The following is a 22,469-nucleotide window of genomic DNA, read 5'->3' on the forward strand; positions in this document are numbered from 1 at the left end:
GTTCCCCCCACCTCACGGTAAAAGTCCCTTGGTGTCCACAGGGAGCTGGTTCCAGGACCCCCACCCATGGACACCAAAATCCACAGATGCTCAAGTCTCTTATATAAGATGGTTTAGTACAGTTGGCTCTCCATGCTGAACCTGGATATGGAGGGCTGACTGTAATAAATTCCTTGCTTAGATCTAAAATTCCCCCCTTAGGGAGCTGTTCTTCTGGGGGGGGGATGGTGTGTGTATGTAACTAACTCTACCTGACTTCTTTTTTTAAAATGCACATAACTGTAAGAAAGATAGGTAGAGTTCACCCAGTCGTTTCTCTTCTTAGCCAGAAGGAAATTCTCTGAATGAGCACTTGACCAGCGTGGAGATGGGGGTTGGTGAGAAGTCAGAATGAAAAGGAAGAAGACAGAGGCACTAAAGACAGAGATCTCCTATTTTCCAGATTTCCTGAAAGGTTCCTCCCTGTAGATTGGGGGTGGTGTGTGTGTGCACACGTGCATGCACATGTGTGTTTGTTCATGGTTAGAAAATCACAGAAGAGGAGGTGTAAAGGCTCCTGGACTGTGTCGACTGAAAAAAAAAAAAAGCACACTCTAAAAGCTAAGAATTATGTTTTATTCAGCAGACATACTGAGGACTTAAGCCCGGGAGGCAGCCTCTCAGAGAGTTCTGAGGGACGTTTCCAAAGAGGTAAGGGAGGAGCCAGGGTATATAGGAGTTTTTGCAGCAAAAACCAGGTGGTCAGCGTCAAAAGATTAATTAAATTTAAATTAATTTAAATTTTATTTAATGTTAATTAAAGAAAAACCAGACATAATCAAGTTAATGAATTTAGTGCTTTTCTCTTTATGGGAAGATGCAAGAGTCAGGGCTCACTGCAATCACTCCTTTGAAATGCACCTTAGCTATCTAGGGCCAGTATCTTGCTTTTTTCCATCCTGAATTCCCTCAGGGGACACTGTGGAGAGGGGTCATTGGCTGCAGTGGCTGATGGCATGATGGCCATAACATCTTTGTTTACTGATATGGCAGGCAACTTTCTTCGTCCACAACTGCAAGTCCGAAGGCAGGAACCTGCTCTTCTGTCTAAGTCATGCATCTCTTTGGGTGAGTCCCTCTTTCTGCTTCAGTTTTTTTTTTTAAAGTTCAGAGACAGATTAAGTGAGCTATCTACCATCCAAGGGTGTTTTTTTTTCTTTCATTAATAGTAATCTTTTATTTATTTATTTATTTTTATATTTATTTTTGGCTGTGTTGGGTCTTCGTTTCTGTGTGAGGGCTTTCTCTAGTTGCGACGAGAAGGGGCCACTCTTCATTGCGGTGCATGAACCTGTTCACTATGGCGGCCTCTCTTGTTGCGGAGCGCAGGCTCCAGACGCACAGGCTCAGTAGTTGTGGCTCACGGGCCTAGTTGCTCCACGGCATGTGGGATCTTCCCAGACCAGGGCTCAAACCCGTGTCCCCTGCATTAGCAGGCAGATTTTCAACCACTGCGCCACCAGGGAAGCCCCTTCTGCTTCAGTTTTAATGTCCATGGAAACAAGGTTGATGAGCTAGTCTAAAGTATTTCTGGCTAGAAATTCTAAAGTTCTATGAGGTAGAAGCCTGCAAAATATAGCAAACCACATTTAAAGTGAACTAGTAAGAGCTTGAAACTTTGTTTTGAACTTATTTTTTGGAAGTATTTTTCCCTTTTATATGCACAACGAAACAAAAGAACTACTGAGTCCCACACTGAGCTGTGGCATCTTTACTGTTTACCTTTAGTGTTGGAACAAATGTCCTGGCCCAGCAACTTCCCCCATCGTGGCCTTTTCTTCTGGGGACAGAGCATGGTGTGTCTCATTAGAGGAAGGAAGCAGCCTCTCACTCTGCTGAGTTCAGATTACACACGGATAGGATGGGTCACTGTCACCAACATTAATAATGAAAGACGGATGGCTGTGTAGGGCACAAATAAAGAATGTTGGTAAATCCTCTTACTTGAGAACTGATCGGGAGTTCTGCTGACATCAGGAGTTGAGTTTTTAACACCACAGAATATTTGCACATAATATGAGCTGAAATCACACTGTTGACCTTGGGATCGCTTTCAGTCGCCCTATATTTCCAGGAGGATTAATTTATCAACCTACTGTTTATCACCAAGGCTAATTCTACTTGAGGCAATATAGTGGGTTAAATAAGTTCCCTGCAGGGCCTTAGCCATCTTGCAGCACCCCCTGAAAGCTCTGGACCTGTGTTGATCGCATGCTTTCTGCTCTGCTCTTTGGTCCAAGTATACCCTCAAATGCTCTATTCATAGCCAGAGGCAAATGACTGATAAGAGTATTTTCAAATGAAGAGGGACAAAGTAACAAAGTATCAAGAATAGCAGAAAAGTGACACCCAGTGGGCTGATGCTCATTGTTCTATCACGATTGTCAAGCGAGCTGTGACGGGGAGGCCACATCAAAGCCAGGGAGTGAAGCGTATGGTGATTAGTCATGTCTGCTGTGGGTTAGCGAGAGTTACCATGGTAAACACGACACATTGCTAAGCCTGGTGTGCAAGGAAGATATCTGTTCTGCAGTTCATCTGAACTGTGTTTGATTATGACCTCTGCCACTGACTTACGGACTGAGCTCCTGAGAGAATTAAAGAGAAGATGTGAATTAAATGAGAAGGTGTGTGTAAAATGTTCAGAAGAGTGTGGGATGAGAAAGCAGTTGTGCTTTCCTAGACTGTGAATTCTCAAACCTATCTTATTCATCTTTGTATTCTGGCATAATGCCTGGCCCATAAAAAGCCCTCCATAAATATTTGTTGAATTAATGTACATTGCATAGAGAAACAGCTTAAAGGAATGAATCCAGTGGTTGGTTCTGAAGACTCAGGTCAACAAGTAAGGAGAAAGTTGTAGTGACTGGGGCTTTCCTGAAGTTGCTCTTTATAAGTTTTCCTCCTATTTTTTAAAACTTAAAACGTATTATTAAAGTAAAACAAACACACAGAGAACGTGCACAAATCATAAGGGGACACAGCTCTGTGAATTCTCACGTACCATGTAACCATGATCTGCATAAAAACTGAAGCAACACCAGCTCCCCAGAATGCTGGTATTGGCTTCTCCCATTGTCAGCTACTCCCTTCCCCGAAAGATACCCTTATCCTGACTTCTAACATTATGTATTAATTTTGTTCTATATTTTGTAAGATTCAATAATGTTGTTGCATGGAGTTGTAATTTGTTCATTTTTATTCCAGTAAATGAGTACACCATAATTTGTTCATCTATTTACCTGATGGATATATTGGTTATTTCCAGTTTTTGGCTATTACAAATAAAATTGCAATGAACATGTGTTTTGGTGCTTTTTTTTTTTTTTTTTTTTTTTTTTTTTGCGGTATGCGGGCCTCTCACTGCTGTGGCCTCTCCCGTTGTGGAGCACAGGCTCCGGACACGCAGGCTCAGCGGCCATGGCGCACGGGCCCAGCTGCTCCGCAGCATGTGGGATCTTCCCGGACCGGGGCACGAACCCGTGTCCCCTGCATCGGCAGGCGGACTCTCAACCACTGCACCACCAGGGAAGCCCTGTTTTGGTGCTTTTGATCTGCATTTCTGTGGGATGTGAGTAAAACCTTGCAGTGAAATTGCTAAGTCACAGGGTATGTTTATGTTTGACGTTAGCAGGTACTACTAAAAAGTTATCCAGAGTAGTTGTACCAATTTACATCCCCCCAGCAGTGTCTGCAAGACCCCACCTCCCTGCATCCTTGTCAACACGAGTCATTGTCAGCCTTTTTAATTTTAGCCATTCTGGTGGAATGTGTAATATTATTTATTTTGGTTTTAATTAGCATTTCCCTGATGACTAATGCTGATGAGCCTCTTTTCATATATTTACTGGCCCTTTGAATATCCCCTTTAGTGAATTCTCCTCTTATTTTTCTTTTCCCTCTTATTTTTTAAGACTGTGCTTTGCAGTTGGAATTTTAATTTTTAATGAATATATGTTATTGATTTTACTTGCTAGAAGTTATCAAATTCTGGCTCCATAAATCCAGGACTCTATGGTAAACTTGTTGCTAATTTCTTCTCTTTAAGGAGAAAGGTCAGTATTTAGATGTGTATTTTTGATACATTCTCCATTCTCCAGGAGATGTCAGCCTTTTGGAATGGCCGTCATGTTCTTTCTTTATTTTTTTAAATTTATTTTTATTGGAGTATAGTTGATTTACAATGTTGTCTTGGTTTCTGCTGTACAGCAAAGTGAATCAGTTACACACATACATATACACACTTTTTTTTAGATTCTTTTCCCATATAGGTCATTACAGAGTATTGAGTAGAGTTTCCTGTGCTAAACAGTAGGTTCTTATTAGTTATCTATTTCATATATATGTCATATATGTGTATATGTTGATCCCAATCTCACAATTTATCCCTGCCCCGCTCTTTCCCCCTTGGTAACCATAAGTTTGTTTTCTACATCTGTGACTCTATTTCTGCTTTGTAAATAAGTTCATTTGTACCATTTGTTTTAGATTCCACATATAAGCGATATCATATCCTGTTCTTTCTATCGTGTATTTTAAAAAGTATTTAAAATAAAAAGCAAACATTCTCTTGCTCAGCAAAAACCCAAGTTGGGACCAGTGTTACCGTTTGTCTTTTCTAGGCATCGCTCTGTTGGAGAGAATCAAAATGTCTACAGGTTTGTAAACACCCAGAAGTGCAGTAGAACCGTGCGCTGAACAGCCTGCCCAGAGGCTCTTTATCTTGCCTCACCTGAAGTCCCTGGTTCACATCCAACCCCTGCACCTGGGCTGGGGTCCCTTTGAGCTGACCCCTTGGTTGGACTGTTTGTCCCTGGATGCTGCCTGTTGCCTCACCTTTAGCTCCTGCCTCTGCAGCTGGAAGCCGGTAACGTGCCCCCTGCTACCATCCCTGAGCCCCACTCAGACCCCACAGTGCTGAAGCATTTAGTTCCATCCATGGTCCTTTGGGATTTATTCCCAGAATATAAGCATGAGTCAGCTTCAAAAAAAAACACTATTTTTTCTGGAACTGAAAACTATCCTGTGGACCCTGGATTGTGTGGTGAGCATTCCTAAATGTTTGATTTCCAAAATTCATCATAGTTGATAACCAGGATGGTGATACAAAATCCTAAGAGCTTTATAATGCAGTGTAGTAAGAGCTGCAGTTATGAGCATTCATTCAAGCAGTTTTCAGTAGAAGAGGGGGCGGGCTCACCTTGGGCTAATTTGTACATTCAGAAAAATGACTGAGCCTGTGCTGCGCTCCCTGATGAACTGTCATGCATATATAAATGTTGTCTGGCTTGTGTCTATTAATTCTCATCTCAGCAGCAAATGGGATCTTTGCTACTGAGTAGTTTTTAATCAGTCTGTGACATCTTCATCTAAATAAATTGGCTTAATCTTGAGAAAAATGATTGCAGTTGGTATGGCTCACAGTTACAAGAATGTCCTTTAATATTCACAGCTCGTTCTTTGAAGGATGCTAGGGACTACGCTTTACCCCGACACACAAAAGGTCACATGATGCTGTGATGACATTGATGGTGACATGGACCTAATGCTTCAGCTAATGACCAGGGAGAGTGACACGTCAGCCCAGGAGAGCTGGAGCTCTCGAGGCTCACAGGGAAAAACTCCTGCCTGGTACCAGCCCCTTAGATTTTCCTTGTAATTTAATTAGTTTCCATAAAATAAATGTGCTCTCTCTTGTGCACTGTCAGCAAAAATAGAATGTGCACAATCTTTCTTCTGAGTTGCTGATTTTACTCGGAGAACAGTTAAGCCTAACATTTTCTAGATTTCTTTCGTTCTTTCTTTTTTTGTTTTAAAATCAGCATCCTCTTAGTTCATTAGTGTCTTTGAAAAGATTTCTAACAAATATGTGACGGGACACACTGTCCCTTCGGTAGGAGTACAAGACTTGCCCGGTAAGGACATGAGTCCAAACTCTGGTGCTGTTTTTGGAAATGTGTGATAGGAAAGTACTACATGTACCAAATAAAATAAAATGATTTTCTGGGTTTAAAATAGCAATTCGGGTGTCAAATTTATCTTTACTGATAAAATAATTAGAAGTAGATAACAAAACGCCTCATGTACGGGATATGAGATAGAAGTCAATCTTTAGCATCACTTCCGTCCCTCTTGAATCACTCTCTGCCCTTATTTAGCTCAACCCTGTCACCTGTCACTCAGCGCTGCCTGAGAAGGTGGCCCCACTGAAGCATCTAGTTCTCTACCTCCATCACAAACACCCCCCTACTGCTCTCCCCGACGCCTCACCCCAGGAAATGGCAACACCCAGCTGTTCAGCACCCACATCTGGGGGTCGTCTTTGACTCCTCTCTCTAAATCATACCCCGTGGCCAGTGCATCCGTTGTTGCTTCTACGGCCGCAGTACACCCCAAACTGTCCACTTCTTCCCACCTCCAGCACCGCCCCCTAGTTTAAGCTACTCGCCGTCGCTTCCCCCGTCTGCTCTCCTTGGCAGTCCCTGCATCCGCACTGGAGCCACACTGATCTTCTTCCGATGCTAATTCAAGCGTATAGTTCCCTGGTTTCCCCACTGGAAGAAAAAACAAATCCAAGCTCCACGTCGTGGCCCACCACCCTGGTTTTCTCTAGCTTCCTCTTGCCCGTGTTCCGGAAGCTGGGTTGGATTTACTTCAGTTTCATGAACCAGCTCCTACAAATACGGAAGAAACTCATAACACAGTAGAACAGGTAGTGGCTCCGAGACTGAGTTTATTGCGCTGCAGAGTGTTGGCAATATCTCAGAAGGGGAAAGGCAAAGCTGGATCCTGCAGGGAATCTGAAGTTTGGTTTAAGGCAAGTCTTTCCATGCAGGGGCTTAACGAGGATTGGGTAAGACTTGTGCTACACCAGGATTTGGATAGGTGGAAACAGCAAGGCGAGTATTTTGAGGCAAAGTTTTAGGGCTTGAACTGTTGGTGGGTTTTTGTTTTTTTTTTTTTTTTTTTTTTTTTTTTTTTTTTTGCTGTACGCAGGCCTCTCACTGTTGTGGCCTCTCCCGTTGCGGAGCACAGGCTCCAGACGCGCAGGCTCAGCGGCCATGGCTCACGGGCCCAGCCGCTCCGCGGCATGTGGGATCTTCCCGGACCGGGGCATGAACCCCCATCCCCTGCATCGGCAGGCGGACTCTCAACCATTGCGCCACCAGGGAAGCCCCTGTTGGTGGTTTTAATTAAAGAATGGATGGGTCTTTTGGGAAGTTTCTGTAATGGGTAATCTAATGGATAATCAAGTTATTTGCCTGGAAAGGCATGTCCTGGAATAGTAAAGTGATGCCAGGGAAGACAAGGGAATAATGAAGTCTGTAGAGTCTACACTGCAGATTGTAGGACGCATATGTGTGTGGGTAAGGTAGTTTCAACTCAGGTCCAAGCTGTGTATGAAGGTGGATGGTCCTGATTCTCACAATAATCAGTCTACAGAAGAGGAAATACACGTCTCTGAAGTATATGAAAAGATGCTCAGCTTGACTCATGATGAGAAATATATTTGAAAACTGAGATTTTTTTTTCACCTGTTAGACTTTCAAAGATCCAAAAATTTGATGGAATCTTATGATGGAGAGGAAAACAGGGAATCTTACACATTTCTGGTGGTAATGTCAACTGGTAGAATTTCTATAAGGAGGGCAATCTGACAATATCTATTAAAATTATAAATGCACATTCCTGCTGTGTGGAATAAAAATGATCACTTGTGAGTATTTATCCAACCAGTCTGCTAATATCCAAAGGAACCAGTGTCCTGTAGAATACATTTTAGGAGGTACTTTTTAACTGGTGATAATTAGTCCTTTGATTTAGATAAAAGTTGCAAATGTTTTTCTCAGTGTTTTTTCTTTGCATATGGTGATTTTTGCCGTGTGAAATTTTGTAATTTTATGTTGACAAATGTTTTGATCTTTTCTTCAAATGGCTTCTGGATATGTGTCATATTCCCAAGATCATAAAAATACTCTGCCTTGGTTTCTTCTTTTTTGTCTTATTGTTTTGGGGCTTAATTTTTGGTTACATTTAAATCTTTGGTCCATTTGGAGTTTATTTAGGTGTAACTCGTGAGGTATCTATTCAATACTATTATTTTTCCATGTGGTGACTCAGTTTTTTCAATACTATTTATTGAGCAATTCATTCAGCTCATAGCATATACTGAATTCTCAAAAATATTTAGTTCTGGGCTTCCTTGGTGGCGCAGTGGTTGAGAGTCCGCCTGCCAGTGCAGGGGACACGGGTTCGTGTCCCGGTCCGGGAAGATCCCACATGCCATGGAGGGGCTGGGCCCATGATCCATGGCCGCTGAGCCTGTGTGTCCGGAGCCTGTGTCCCACAACGGAAGAGGCCACAACAGTGAGAGGCCCAAGTACTGCAAAAAAAAAAAAAAAAAAAAAAATTTAGTTCTATCTCTGGAATCCCTAGTCTGCTTCATAAATTTTTCCATGCATTCAATGGACCACACCTTTTATTGTAATTTTGTTTTAGGTTTTGTTAGTCAAGTTAATCTCACCTTGTTGCCTTCTTGTTCAGAAGTTTCCTGGATCTCCTAGATTGTTTATTTTTCCTGTGAACTTTAAAAACAGTTTGTCTAATTCCATTGTCTAAAAATCTCATTGGTGAACTAATTTATTGTGTTAAATTTACAGATTAGTTTAGGGGCATTTCTATTTTATGATGTTAAGTCTTCCTATCCAAGTGCATGATATGCTTTTATATTTGTTCAAGTCTATTTCGTGTTCTTCAGTAATACTTTAATGTTTTCTTCAACAGGTATTTCACATTTTTGTTATGTTTATTACTAGGTTTTTGTTTGTTTCTAATGTAAATGTGAATTCCCCATTTCTATATCTATTAGCTGCTTGTCATTTGTAGATATGAAGGTTTTTGATTCTATATATTTATTTTGTACCCGGACATTATATGGAATTCTCTTATTGTTTGTAATATAGTTCGAGTTGGGTTCTCTAGGCATGTAACCATATTGTCTTCACAGAATGATAGCTTTTCCTCCTTTCCAATTTTATATCTGTAATACTTGCTTGGCCTAATACCTCAAGAAGAATATCAAATGATAATGGTGATGGTGTGTGTTGTTTCATTTTCATCTTTAATGAGGTCACATCTAGTAATCCTTCATTAATCACGGTGCTGACTTTCGGGTGGAGATAGATACATTGTATTATAAGAAAGTACCCATTTTTTCTCATTTTATTAAGAGTTTTAGCAAGAATTTATGTTGAATTTTATCAAATGCCTTTTCAGCATTCATGAAGATCATAGGATTTTTCCTTCTTAAATCTATTAATATAGGTGAATAGATGTTATGATATGTAATCATGCTTTTATTTGGGGAATAAACCCTACATGGTCACTATATATTAATTTTTAAATCGTTTGCTGGATTATTTTGCTGAGCTTTAAGGATCTTTACGTCAATTTCTTTTTGTATGCGTCTGCTACCTTTGCTGAGTTCTAGTGTCAGTGGTTTATATACTTTATTAAAAACAACAAGAATGGGACTGGGATCATATGCTTGGCTACGGGCTGATCTCTGTTACCAGGGGACTGCTCAGGCCTAGATCACATGACCACTCTTGGATCTGGGGGTGGGGTCAGTTTCTTATTTATTGATTTATTAAACCACTTTATTGAGGTATGATTTACATACAAAAAGCTGTACATGTTTAATGTACATAACTTGATGAGTTTGGAGATAAGTATATATCTGTGAAACCATCACCACAATCTATGCCACAAACATATATATCACCTCTAACAGCTTCCTCCTGTCCTCTTATTATTATTAAGAACACTTAACATAAGAGCTACTACTCTCAGGAAATTTTTAAATATACAATATAGACTTGTTAACTATAGGCTCTGTGCTGTACAGTAGATCTCTAGGACTTATTCATCTTGCATAATTGAAACTTTGTACTCTTTGACTAATACCACCCCTTTTCCTCCTCTCCTCAGTCCCCAGCAGCCAGCATTCCACTCTTTTCTTCTATGAGTTTGACTATTTTAGATTCCTTATATAAGTGGTATCATGGACTATTTGTCCTCCTGTGTCTGGCTTGTTTCATTTTGCATAATGTCCCCCATGTTCATGTATATTGCAGCAAATGACAGGATTTCCTTTTTTTATAAGGCTGTATAATATTCCAGTGTGTGTGTATATGTGTGTGTGTGTATATTATATATATATATACACATTTCCTTTATCCATTCATCTGTTGATGGACATTTAGTTTGCTTCTGTGTCTTGGATATTGTGAATAATGCTACCATGATCACAGGGAATTCAGGTATCTCTTTGAGATCCTGATTTCAATTCATTTGGATATATACCCAAAAGAGGGGAATTGCTGGATTATACAGTAATTCCATTTTTATGTTTTTGAAGACCATCCATACTGTTTTCCATAGTGACCATACCAATTTATGTTTCTACCAACAGTGTACCAGCGCTCCCTTTTCTCTATATCCTCGCCAACATTTATTATCTATTTTTTTATAATAAACATCCTAACAGGTGTGATGTGATATCTCATTGTGGTTTTGATGTGACATTCCCTAATGATTAGAGCACCTTTTAATATACCTGCTGGCCATTTGTGTGTCTTCTTTGAGAACTGCATTTATTCAATACCACTGGCCATTTTTAAATTGGGTTATTTGGATTTTTTGTTGTTATTATTGTTGTTGTTATTGAGTTGCAGGGGTTCCTTATATAGTTTGAACATTAACCCTTTATCAGATATATGGCTTGCAAATATTTTCTCCCATTCCATAGGTTCCCTTTTCATTTTGTTGATTGTTTCCCTTGCTGTGCAGAAGCCTTTCCATTTGACATAGACCTACTTGTCTATTTTTTCTTTTGTTGCCTGTGCTTTTAGCGTTATATCCAAGAAATCATTGCCAAGACCACTGTCAAGAAGATTTTCCTCTATGTTTTCTTGGGGTCAGTTTCACTTGAAGTTCATGAACTCCAAGTTGGATAGGGTTGGTTCCCCCAAAGCAAAATTGGGACCCAGTTACCAAAAGAAGGAGGGGTAATAGGTGGAGAAAACAACAGACTCACCCCAGGCAGAGTTAGCAATAATCCAGCTTGGATACTTCTAGCTGCATTTGCAGTGGACATAGGAAGTTTCTCTGTTGATACTTGTGTGGGTCATCAGGAGAACTCTTATTAGCTCTGGATTGACAATGTCCAGACTCTTTTCATGTGGGAGAATAAACTCCTAATTTGTTTAAGTCATTAAGAAAAACATCTTCCATATGGAAATAAAAGCAGGAATATTTTTTTTTTATGTCAGCAAAGCCAATGTGGGCAATTGCCACTGGGGAATGCACTAGAGCTATTTCATGGTGTTCTATTTCAAGGTCCCAGAGTGAATTCAGGAGCAAAGGGAAGGTCTTGAATTGAACATCCTTATTTTCAAGCCAGTGGATGTGGATTCCTTCTTGAAAACAGTCTTGTATTCCAGTATGGTGCATTTCTCTCAATAACAAAGAGTTGGAACTAAAAGCAATTATTGAGTTTAACATAGTTCTCATGTTCTCAGGAGCTTTCATGAAAAGATCTGATTTCCATTTGGTGATAGTTAAAGTGCTTCATGAAATATTTATAGAGGGAAGATATGCTTCCTTGCTGTCTTTTTATTCAAGACTTCTCATTTAACTTGCCCTAGATCAAATCAATATTAGAGTAATAATGTAAAAGAAATTAAAACTGTTTTAAACAGCTGCTAGAATAGCAGTTTAATTCAAATCAGGGCAAGTGTACAGGGAAGAAAGCAAATGTGAACATATCTTAAACACAGCATTTAGGAATTTTTCAAGGATAATTCAGAGTAAAATACCCTGGATATATATGCTAAAACACTTAAATGATGAGTTACAAAAAGGATGCTACTAATTAAAGGAGTAAGATAGTAGTTCTGGTACTTGTGACTGGAATGTAGGCAAATCATATTTGTTCTTTCTGAAGACTCTTCAAAGGCACTTAAAACTCCCATGTACTTGGTATTTACATTTTTACACTGCCTTTTGATTTGATTGCCTCTTATGTAGGAAACACTGGGAGCAGAGGAAAGGCAGTATGAGCCTTTACTGAAAGAGCATAAACTGTGGAATTCAGAGGACTGGGATCTCATTCAGGTTCTGCTGCTGCCCAGCCTGGAGCAGTGGTTTGTTTTCTCAATCCTTCATCTTCCTCTTCAGAAACGATTGTCAAAGTCCCATCCCATTTTCACATCCTATAATTCCACAAGTCAGGAGCAGTAGTGCACCTTACAAGGAACGCAAGTGAGCCTCCCTCAACAATAAACCAAAGTCCAGCAGTCACTGTGCATCATACCATATATTCACTCATACATATACATGATACATACACACAGTATGTATACACACAGTATGAATTATAGACACAGGACACATCACACACACATAATACACATCAAATATCCATATATGAAACATACATCATATAGACATATAGATATGATGCATACATCATACGTGCATTATATACATATATATATATATATATATATATATATATATATATATATATATATATATATATATATATACACACACACACGTATTGCAGCATCTACCAAGTATCAGCCCTGCATTGCAGGAGATTCATATAGCAGATGCAGAGTACTGCTTCAAAGTGCAGACTCTTCCTCCAGACTCCCAGCCACTCTACCTACTGGGTGACTTTAGACCTTTTTTTTTTTTTTTTTTTTTCCCTGGTCCCAGTGCAGTGAGCCCTTCTCATCAAGTTTTCTGAAAGGCTTGCACCTGGACAGGACCACATCGAAGAGTTGGTGCCAGTTGGGACCCACCATGTACTGCATCCCTGGGCAGAGGTCCTTTTACTTAACCTCACTGCAACTCAATTTTGTCCTTTTAAAATTGGGCACAAATCCTAGTTTCTACCTCATGGTGCTGCCATTAGGATTAAATGAGATAATATGTAAAATACACTAATATTAATGCCCAGTACATACTCTACTCATCACCACTATCATCCCATTGAATTCTCCCAAGATCTTTATAAAGTACGGTGTTGGTTCAAAATCTCAGCGACTTTCTGGGTGAAATCTGAAACTGGCCCTATAACACAGAGGGCAAGGCAAGACAGAGAAGCGAGGCAGACCACTTCAGATTGGTGGATGGCAGCGTTAATAAGTGAGGAACTTATATATGAGGCACATCTTGGGCACCGCAAGACAAAGTAGATCCCTGTATCTACCACCAGAATCTTAAAAGTTGATACAGAGGCCTTAACTAGGTTTAGTCACGTATTCAGTCCAGATGGTCTCAACAACACCTTCTTCTCTCAAGTCTCCCTCCTTGAAACAGCTCCCTGTGGGGGTGGGTGGAGGGTACATTCCAAGGACGGGAAGGGGTGAGGAGCCTCTGATTGCCTGGGTTCAACTCACAGGTCAACCTGCGGTCACGTCCCCTGGATGACATCCTCCAACACAGGTATTTCTGTCTCCGTATCACATGGCATCTGAAGGTCAAAGAGTCTGATTTGCCCAACATCATCATGGGTCCTGATACAACTGTTCTGGTCTGAGTAGGCAGTTTGGTGCTGTTCTCTATGGCAGAACATTTTCACCAGGCAATGTGTTCCTTGTCTGGGTTGTGTGGCTGAGTTTTTCTTTCAAGCTGACTCCAGCTTCAATCCGGCACCCAGACCTACCCTTTGCAGGGGTCAAGAGTGTTCCCTTATAACCTTAGAGGGTAACTGAATGTGGGAAGAGTGAGCAGTGATGATGTCACCGTCTACAGGCACCTCTGGGTGCAGAGCAAGGCGAAGAGTCCAACTTGCCAATGACTGCAGAAAGCTTAGGTGCTCTGGGGGAGAAGGTGGGTGCTAAGTCATTGATAGATGCACAGGGGCACAGCTCTGAGCTAGTGTGGGTCCATTCCAGACTCCCACAATAAAGTGAATATCACAATAAAGCAAGGCACAGGAATTTTTTGGTTTCCCAGTGCATATAAAGGTTATGTTTGCACTATGCTATTGTGTGCAATAGCATTGCGGCTAAAAAAAAATCCATACCTTAATTACTTTATTGCTAAAGAATGCTAACCATTATCTGAGCTTTTGGTGAGTCATGGTAGTCACATCAAAGATCACTGATCACACATCACTGTAACAAATATAACAATAATGAAAAAGTTTGAAATATCGCAAGAATTACCAAAATGTGACACAGAGAGGAAGTGAGCAAACGCTGTTGGAAAAATGGTAACAATAGACTTGCTTGAAGCAGGGTTGCCGCAAATCTTCAATTTGTAAAAAACGCAGTATCTGTGGAGCACAGTAAAGTGAAGTGCAATGAAAGGCGCTATGCCTGTATGTTAGCACCTGTGGAACTCCAGGTGAGCTGAAGGTGGTATATCACCCCATGTGGCGTTCCTGTTTGGATCTTAGCTCAAACTCTGGGCGATGATAACCAGGTAACTTTTGTGTTTTTTCTAAGTATGAGATTCTTAGTCTATGGATCATCACACCGTGTATCAGGCTGGCATTCCCACAGGATATGCTCTGGAGGTCACAGAGCATAGGAACCTCATTATTAGAAGGAATGTTACTCTCCCTGAGCCCAGTGCTTCCCAAATGGCTGCCCACGAACCTGGGCTGGCCTGGGAAGGTGTTTTTCTCCTGTTGTGACAAGAAAGCAAGACATAAAGACAGTTATGTTTGCCTTGGTTTGTAACATTTTTGTAACATCTAAAGTATGCTGCAGCTTTCTGACGGTGACGACCTCCCCACGAGAACATGGCTCTCGCAAAGGATCTCCTTCATCCCTCTCCAGAAGAGAAGAGGAAACACAAGAAGAAGTGCCTGGTGCAGAGCCCCAATTCCTATTTCATGGATGGGAAATGCCCAGGATGCTATAAAATCATCACCGTCTTTAGCCATGCACAAACAGTAGTTTTGTGTGTTGGCTACTCTACCGTCCTCTGCCAGCCTACAGGAGGAAAAGCAAGGCTTACAGAAGGGTGCTCTTTCAGACGGAAGCAGCACTAAAAGCCTCTGGAATCAAGAAGAATGGGAAACCATCCCAATAAACACATTTTGGATTAAAAAAAAAAGTATGCTGCAGTTGAGTTATAACTCTGGAGGACATCCATGAAAAAAATGAGCCAAATTGTTTCTTAAAATGTCTCTGTTCCATCAAATTCAGAGGCCCTGGAATCCCGAATTGGATCCAGCCTTCTATCTCGCAGGAATAGCACACGTGAGATAGCAGGTCAAGCTGCATGGCTCAGTGGGAACAGTCAGTCCTGCCTTGCCACTCCCTTGTGTGTGGTCTGGAGTTTTTTAACACCGCTGGGGCTCAGTGGCTTAAAACCACAATGGTTTATGTTTTACACCACATGCCCATTGCAGGTTCCCATTGCTTCACCACACTGCCCTCCCTCAGGGACACCGGCTCCACCTTCTGGAATCTTGATGGTCACCATGGTCACGTGAGTCATGCACTGAATTTTAAAGGCTTCAGTCTAGAAGTGGTGTGTGTTATTGCCCCTCATATTTCATTGGCCAAGACAAGTCACGTGGTTACACCTAACTTCAAGAGGGCAGGAAAGTACAATCCTACAAAGAAGTTCTTGGAAGCAGTAGAGGTAGAAATATGGGCAAATAGCAGTTAAGTTCATTAATTTCAGTTCATTAATATTCCATGTTCTTTAGTTTAGCTCAGCATTTTAACTGGTTGAAATATTTTTATATCTTGATTCTGGTATGAATTGTATTAGCTGCCAAATTTTGAGAGTCTATGGCATTTCCCTAAAAACTTCCTCTAACCTGGGAGTGATTCACTGACTAGTACATTCAGACTATACAGTTGTTCAACGGTTTCAAGTCCACTTTCTCCATAAGGGGATCATGAGAAATTCTATAAGTCTTTGCTGAAATCACAGCAAAGACACATTATTTGGGTATTTTGCCCTTGATTTATTAAAGTAGGGTCTCTATCAAAAAAGGAAATAAGGTGGGTTAGGGGGAAGATTTGATGTTCTGTAAGTTTGGAATAATATGAACCAAAGGTCTGGATAACTGAACTTTTAGTGTTCATGTAAACATAGAGCCAACATTATTTTAATAACTTCGGTTAATAAGACATGATAATATATTAGTTGGACTCTTTGGTTAGGTATTTGGAGGTCTTGCAGATGGTTGGAAACTGTCAGCCAAGTACCAAATCAACCTTCAGAAGCAAAGAAAAGACCCACTTCTCCGAGAGTGATAACAGCAATAATAATAGTGAACACTTGCATGGTATTTACTGTGTGGATGTTTTGGAGCCAGGGCACATAATACCATGTTCTATTGTTCAGAACTAATCACATAGCTCCTCTTATAACCAAGGGGGCTGGGAGATTTAGTCTTCCTTTTTAGCTTGGAGAAAAATGGTCTTGAATCGTCTCTTTCATAATACGCCTTTTAAAGATTAAAGACAGAGAATATATTTATTTTATTTATTTATTTATTTATTTTTTGCGGTACGCGGGCCTCTCACTGTTGTGGCCTCTCCCGTTGTGGAGCACAGGCTCCGGACGCGCAGGCTCAGTGGCAATGGCTCACGGGCCCAGCCGCTCCGCGGCATGTGGGATCTTCCCGGACTGGGGCACGAACCCGTGTGCCCTGCACCGGCAGGTGGACTCTCAACCACTGCGCCACCAGGGAAGCCCGAGAATATATATATTTTTAAAAGTTCAACATCAGCTGGAAAATTCAGAAATCAGCATCCAAAAAATAAAACCACTGTTAGTTCTTCCATATTTCAAAGTGATATGAAATTCACCCACAAGAGAGGTGGTTAGGCAAAAATATAGTAAACAGAAGTGTGATTTTAATTAGCTCACAACCTTTCTTACACTTCATTTTGCTTCATTTGTTGTGTGTGTGTGTTGATGGAAAGGAATGAGCAGCACTAGTCCATTATTCCAGGATTTAAGGTAAGAAAAGTTAGTTTCAGGAAAGAATGCATACTCCAGGGGCACAGAAAGTGGAAGAAACACCTGATTGATGAGACAAGTACCAGCAGAGGGTGCTGGTGTGGCACAAAATTAAGATTTTTAAAAAGAGGAGGTCTGGGCTAGAAGACAGCAGGTGTGAGGGAAATGTAATAACTGTTTGGGTCCGCTTGGAGGTATGAATTTCCCCGCTGCATGCAGATCTGTCTGGATTTCAGTGATTTCTTGTGATGGCCACATGGATTTTAGGCATCTCCTAAAGCACAAACGCCTGACACTTGCTCCTGTGTCTGAGCGAGACTGGGAGAGGCTGTGCAGTTTGGCTCCTGTCTTCACTGGAGACTTTCTATCAGCCCCTGGCTGCTCAGTCTGTGGCACCTCCATGCTGGGTTCATGTGCAGTCTCTACTTTCTTATTTGCCCAGCTTTTACAAAACTATATTTGTGTGCCCTAGAAAATTTGCCAAACTGTTAATCCAAGAGGGTCCCATTTTCTTTTCTCACATGGCCACCTTGAAGACAGGTGGAGGTTGTGAAAGGTCGGGGACGGGGGAACGAGGTGGGCTGCGTTTCCTCATCAGAGCCTGACCTCCTTGGCTGTCAAACTACCAAGAGCTCGATAGTAAACGCGAGCAGGGCCTTCTCGAACCTGCGCTTCTGAACTGCTCTTTCAGAAAACTGACAGCGTTCTGGGCTGGCAGTCAAGTGACCCACTGGGGTCCAGTCCAGCCTGTCTGGGCCTCAGTTTCCTCCTCGGTTCAGCGACAGGGTTAGACACTCTGATCCCGAGGCCTCTTTCAGCTCTCGCGCGCCACAGTCAGACACTTCTGAGCGGTGCGGCCGGTTCCGCCCTCCGGGAAGGGCCCGCGAGAGGGGAGGCTCTCGGTCAGCACCAAGGACAAGGGACTCGGGGCGCGCTGCGCAGACGCAAGGTCACTACTTAGCCAGTCCCGCTCCTCTGCGGGTGTCTGGGCGCCACGGTTTGGAGGCGGCGCGGGGAGGGCTGTGTGCGCTGGGGAAGTGGTGAAAGCTGGGGGAGCAGCCACGGGGAATGAAGTAAGGCCGGGCCCCCTGCGGTCTCGCAGATTCTGCGCCAAGAGGCCGAGGGCGGTTCCTGCCAGTCGGGCGCGGCGGCCCCGCCCGTCCCTGCCCGGCCCTTGGCGGGCGCACCGCTGCTCCGCACCTGGAGGCCCCGTAAAGTCCTCCCAGCGCCTGCGTTGACCCCCTCCACCCTCTTTCCTTCCCGAGCCTCGCCTTAGCTCCTCGCCGGGGCCGCGCCGCCACCACTGACCTCTCGAGGTTCTTTAGGACACACCCACGACTCTGACCGCACCCCTCAGGGCTGGGGGCCCCGGACGGCCTTTCTGCTCCCCGTGACTCAATTCCCTGTGGGGGAAGGGTCCCCACGACCCTCTCCTCCCCCGCAGCCCGGAGCCCCGCCCCCTCTTGCCCCGCCCACAAGCCCCGCCCGCCGTTGCCCCGGGAACCGCGGATCCCGCAGCTGCAGGAAGCGCCCGGCGCCGCGGAGCTGTTCTCGACGCCAGCACCGCCGCTCCCGCCGCCAGGGCCGCCGCCGCGCCTCAGCTCCGGCTCCCGCTCCCGCGCCCGCTCCGTCGGCCATGCTGCCCCGCCGCGCCCCGGCGCCCGGTGCGCAGCTGCTGTCCGCGCCCGCCCTGCTGCTGCTGCTGCTGCTCGGCGCGGGGCCCCGCAGCGGCTGTCTGGCCAGCCCGGTGCCCGCCGCGTCCTTGTCCGTGTCGGGGCCATGCGGCGCACAGCCCTGCCAGAACGGGGGTGTGTGCACCCCGCGCCCCGCGCCCGGCCCGCAGTCCCCGGCCACCGCCAGCGATCCCGGCTACAGCTGCACCTGCCCCGCCGGGATCTCTGGCGCCAACTGTCAGGTGAGTGGATGCGGCGGGCGCGGCGGCGGGCGCGGGCCGGGGACCCGCAGCCTCTCCCCGCCGGCCACTGCGCGCTACCCGGTGCGGGGCTCCAGGGTGCCTGACACGAGCTTCTCCCCCTTCGGGAAGGGGATGGATCTGGCCTCTCGGCCCACGTGGACGCGGACCCCTGGCCGACCTTGCAGGTGTCGCTTCTCTGCCCACCCTGGTACTCTGGCCGTGCCGGCCCGGGGTTCTCGGGGCGCGCCGCTCCATGGCCTGGCAGCCACCCTAGCTAGCTCTTGTACTCCTGGCACGACCATTAACCGCCAAGTGACGCGCCCATCTCGGCCCGGGCCGAGCCACACTCCGCTAGAGCCGGGTCTTGGTACCCGTTCTGGCAGCGCAGAGGGACCAGCTCGAGCGTCCCTGGCGGGGTTCATGTTTAGGTTGCCCCTGCTCCTTGTCCCGCCGGATCCTGCGTGTGTCGAGGGTGAGCCATATGGGCGGCAGGGAGTGGCGGGCTCCGTGCCCAGGGGTCGGGCATTTTCTTTCCTTTCCTACCCCCTTGAGGGCTCTAACAGAGCCGCCGGAGGCCGAGAGGTCAGCTGCCTCCCCGCGGCCTGCGACCAGCCCTTTCTGAGCTTAGGAGGAAGTGTTGGATCAGTAGGAAACATTGGAGGGGACGTGGCGAGTTGGACTTGGTGTGTCGCCTTCCCGGCCGGACGCTCCTGGAGGCGCATGTTTGGGGCAGGCAGCCAGGGAGTGAGCTGGGCACCGGGAAGCTTCAAGGAAGCGTGGGGCCGTGCGAGGGATGGGAGATGGCCAGCTGCTAACCGTGGATTTGGGATTTCCAAGAGAATTTGGCAGATAATAAACAAGGCTGGCTTACAAGTTTGTTAAAGCTCGGTGAAACCTACTAACCTATTAACACCAACATTTTAAGTAAGCGACTCGGCACACAGTGTGTGCAGGTAGAAAATCTCCAAGCCTCTATTCCAGGGCAGGGCAAGTGATGGATTTATCTGAAATTATTCAATTCAACCAAGTGAATGTGGAACGTATAAGGGGTCAGATGCTTTCTTTCTTACATATGGAGTGGAGGAGTTTGTTTCATATAAATTTGATAAAATGCCCCAAGAGTTACTTTGAAAACGCTCAAATGCACTTTTATTTCTTTGGGTAAGAGGCCAGTATTTTTTAATATAGTTAAATGGGATTGAGAAGCTTGACCTTGACAGACAATATTTGCTATTTCCTAGAATCTGTTTTTCCTCATTAGTAGCAAATTATCAAGCTGAATCGGTCTTTTCAACGTTGTGCTCTTCATTGTTAATTGGTTCCAATAAGCTTTAATTCCCTCAAAGGAGATGAGGCTGAGGATAATGCTGAGTGCGTGGTATGACCCTGCGGAATAGATCTGGGGAATGAGCACTCTTTGGGGAAATGCCTGTTGGAGCCGTACGAACCATTAGGACAAAATCTTGCTCACTAATCTCCCCTGTTGACTGATGATCTATATGACTTTTACTGGAGAAATGAGTTGCCTGAACGCTCCTATCAAATCACTCTCATATTTACATGTCTGAAATCTGTCCTTGAAAGAAACAGTCAATTTGGATTCAGAGTGTAGTAGACACGGACAGGAGAAGGGAGGTTAGAGTGCACATCAGTTTAAGTAAATGGGAAGAAAGACTGGACATTGGGAATTTAACCCAACTCTGAGACTTTTTTTAAAATTTTTTTGGTGATTCTAAAAGTAGAAGAAATCTTCAGGAAAGGGGAAGACCTCTTTATTGCTTCCTAAAGATGACTCAGAGAAGCATAAATATTTTTTTGTCCTAAGTAGTGTTTTGATATATAATGTATTCATTCAGAAATGAGTCATGAACTAATACACAAATATTGCAGAACCAACTAGTTCAAAACAGATTTGGGCTTCTAGACCCTGTCTGAGGCAGTCTTAGTTCTGTGAATGCTGCCCACCTGAGGAGAAGCAATACTGGGTTGGGAGTTCCGAGTTGAAGAGAGCTGGCGTAACTAATTCTAACAGGAAAGCTGAGCAAATTTGGAACCTGATCTGGTTCTGGCTTGGTTACCCAGAAGAACTTGAACTGAGATGATTCAGAGCCTTGTAAACCCATAAAAAATTGATTCCTGATCATTTTAATTTAATCTTTCATGTTCTTGCATTAACACTTGAGACTCTCATTTTCTGTGGGGAGAAAAAGGCAATCTCAATAGAGAAGTTAAACAGGGGGAAAAAACCCCTTACACATACTCAATTACAGATAAGGGAAATGGATGTTAGCCGTTGCAGACAGTGTGCTTGCTGAAACAGAATCGCATGCTCGCTGGGTAAATTGAAAATGGAATTTTACCTGTACGTGAAGAGAATTCTGTAGACAGTAAGTGTCACCCCTCCCCCAACTACAAAGACAATAATGTTAGCAATGAAAACATTGGAACCTAACTCTGAAGTCCTCCCTCCCTCCCTCCCCTCCCCTCCCTCCCCTCCCTCCCTCCCCTCCCCTCCCTCCCTCCCCTCCCCTCCCTCCCCTCCCTCCCTCCCCTCCCCTCCCCTCCCCTCCCCCTCCCCTCCCTCCCCTCCCTCCCTCCCCTCCCCTCCCCTCCCCTCCCCCTCCCCTCCCTCCCCTCCCTCCCTCCCCTCCCCTCCCCTCCCCTCCCCCTCCCCTCCCTCCCTCCCTTCCTCCCTTCCTTCCTTCCTTCCTCCCTTCCTTCCTTCCTTCCTCTTCTCCTTCCCACCCCCTCCTCCTCCTCCTTTTATCAGTATGTGTTTAAAATTAAGAAAACCATGAACCACTAATTGGGATTAACATGGATTAAGGCTGTCTTCAGCTTTTGTGTGGTCAGCTGGCTGACATTTGGGCAAGCCCCTGGGTCCAGTCAGTGCTTCTGGTATCATCCAGCGACAGGAACTCACAGAATCTGGGAACTGTGTGGTGTGAAGGAGGATGTGTGCATTTGAAGCTGAGCTGCTGCCCTTGAGCCTGCTATGACAGGTGATCTAAACCGAGTCTCGGGTTCCCATCTTCGAGGGTGGGATCTACCTCACAAGGTTGGTGATGGTCTGCTTCTGTTTTTGGTTTGACTGCTGACAGCTTTTAAGCCGCACCTGTCCCTCTTGCCCTTCTGCCCACATGGAGGCAAGCGGATTAGAAAGCCTAGGTGTTCTTTCCTTTGGTGCTGGTGAGAGGATCAAACCGTGCAAGCCCCTGTTCATGCTTAAGATACATCTTTTCTAAGTCCTCTAACACACTTAAACCTATTAAATCATGAGCATTCAATGGACTCTAAAAATGTATATGCAAGAGGGAAGCGATATGGGGACATATGTATATGTATAGCTGATTCACTTTGTTGTAAAGCAGAAAACCAACACACCATTGTAAAGCAATTATACTCCAATAAAGACGTTAAAAAAATAAAAATGTATATGGAAATCTAACCTACAGAGACGTGATGGCAGTGATGACTATGATGATGATGGTGATTGCTAACTCTT

At 44.2% G+C, this 22,469-nt stretch overlaps 2 protein-coding genes across 2 annotated transcripts in view; both read left to right on the plus strand.

Moving 5' to 3' along the window:
- The first annotated feature begins 14,863 nt into the window (after nt 1–14,863).
- On the plus strand, nt 14,864–15,155 carry LOC132495054 (small ribosomal subunit protein eS27-like). Its single transcript, XM_060106620.1, has one exon. It carries the CDS (start codon nt 14,864–14,866, stop codon nt 15,113–15,115), a length of 252 nt encoding a protein of 83 aa, XP_059962603.1. The 3' UTR covers nt 15,116–15,155.
- Nucleotides 15,156–18,685: 3,530 nt separating this feature from the next.
- DNER (delta/notch like EGF repeat containing) overlaps nt 18,686–22,469 on the plus strand; it is a 332,455-nt gene continuing 328,671 nt past the window's right edge. The window contains exon 1 of the mRNA XM_060106971.1: nt 18,686–18,964. Within this exon, the coding sequence (XP_059962954.1) occupies nt 18,686–18,964 (279 nt within the window). The remainder of the gene's footprint in view (nt 18,965–22,469) is intronic.

The sequence above is a fragment of the Mesoplodon densirostris genome, chromosome 8, assembly GCF_025265405.1.
Source record: "Mesoplodon densirostris isolate mMesDen1 chromosome 8, mMesDen1 primary haplotype, whole genome shotgun sequence".
In the NCBI taxonomy this organism is placed as follows: Eukaryota; Metazoa; Chordata; class Mammalia; order Artiodactyla; family Ziphiidae; genus Mesoplodon; species Mesoplodon densirostris.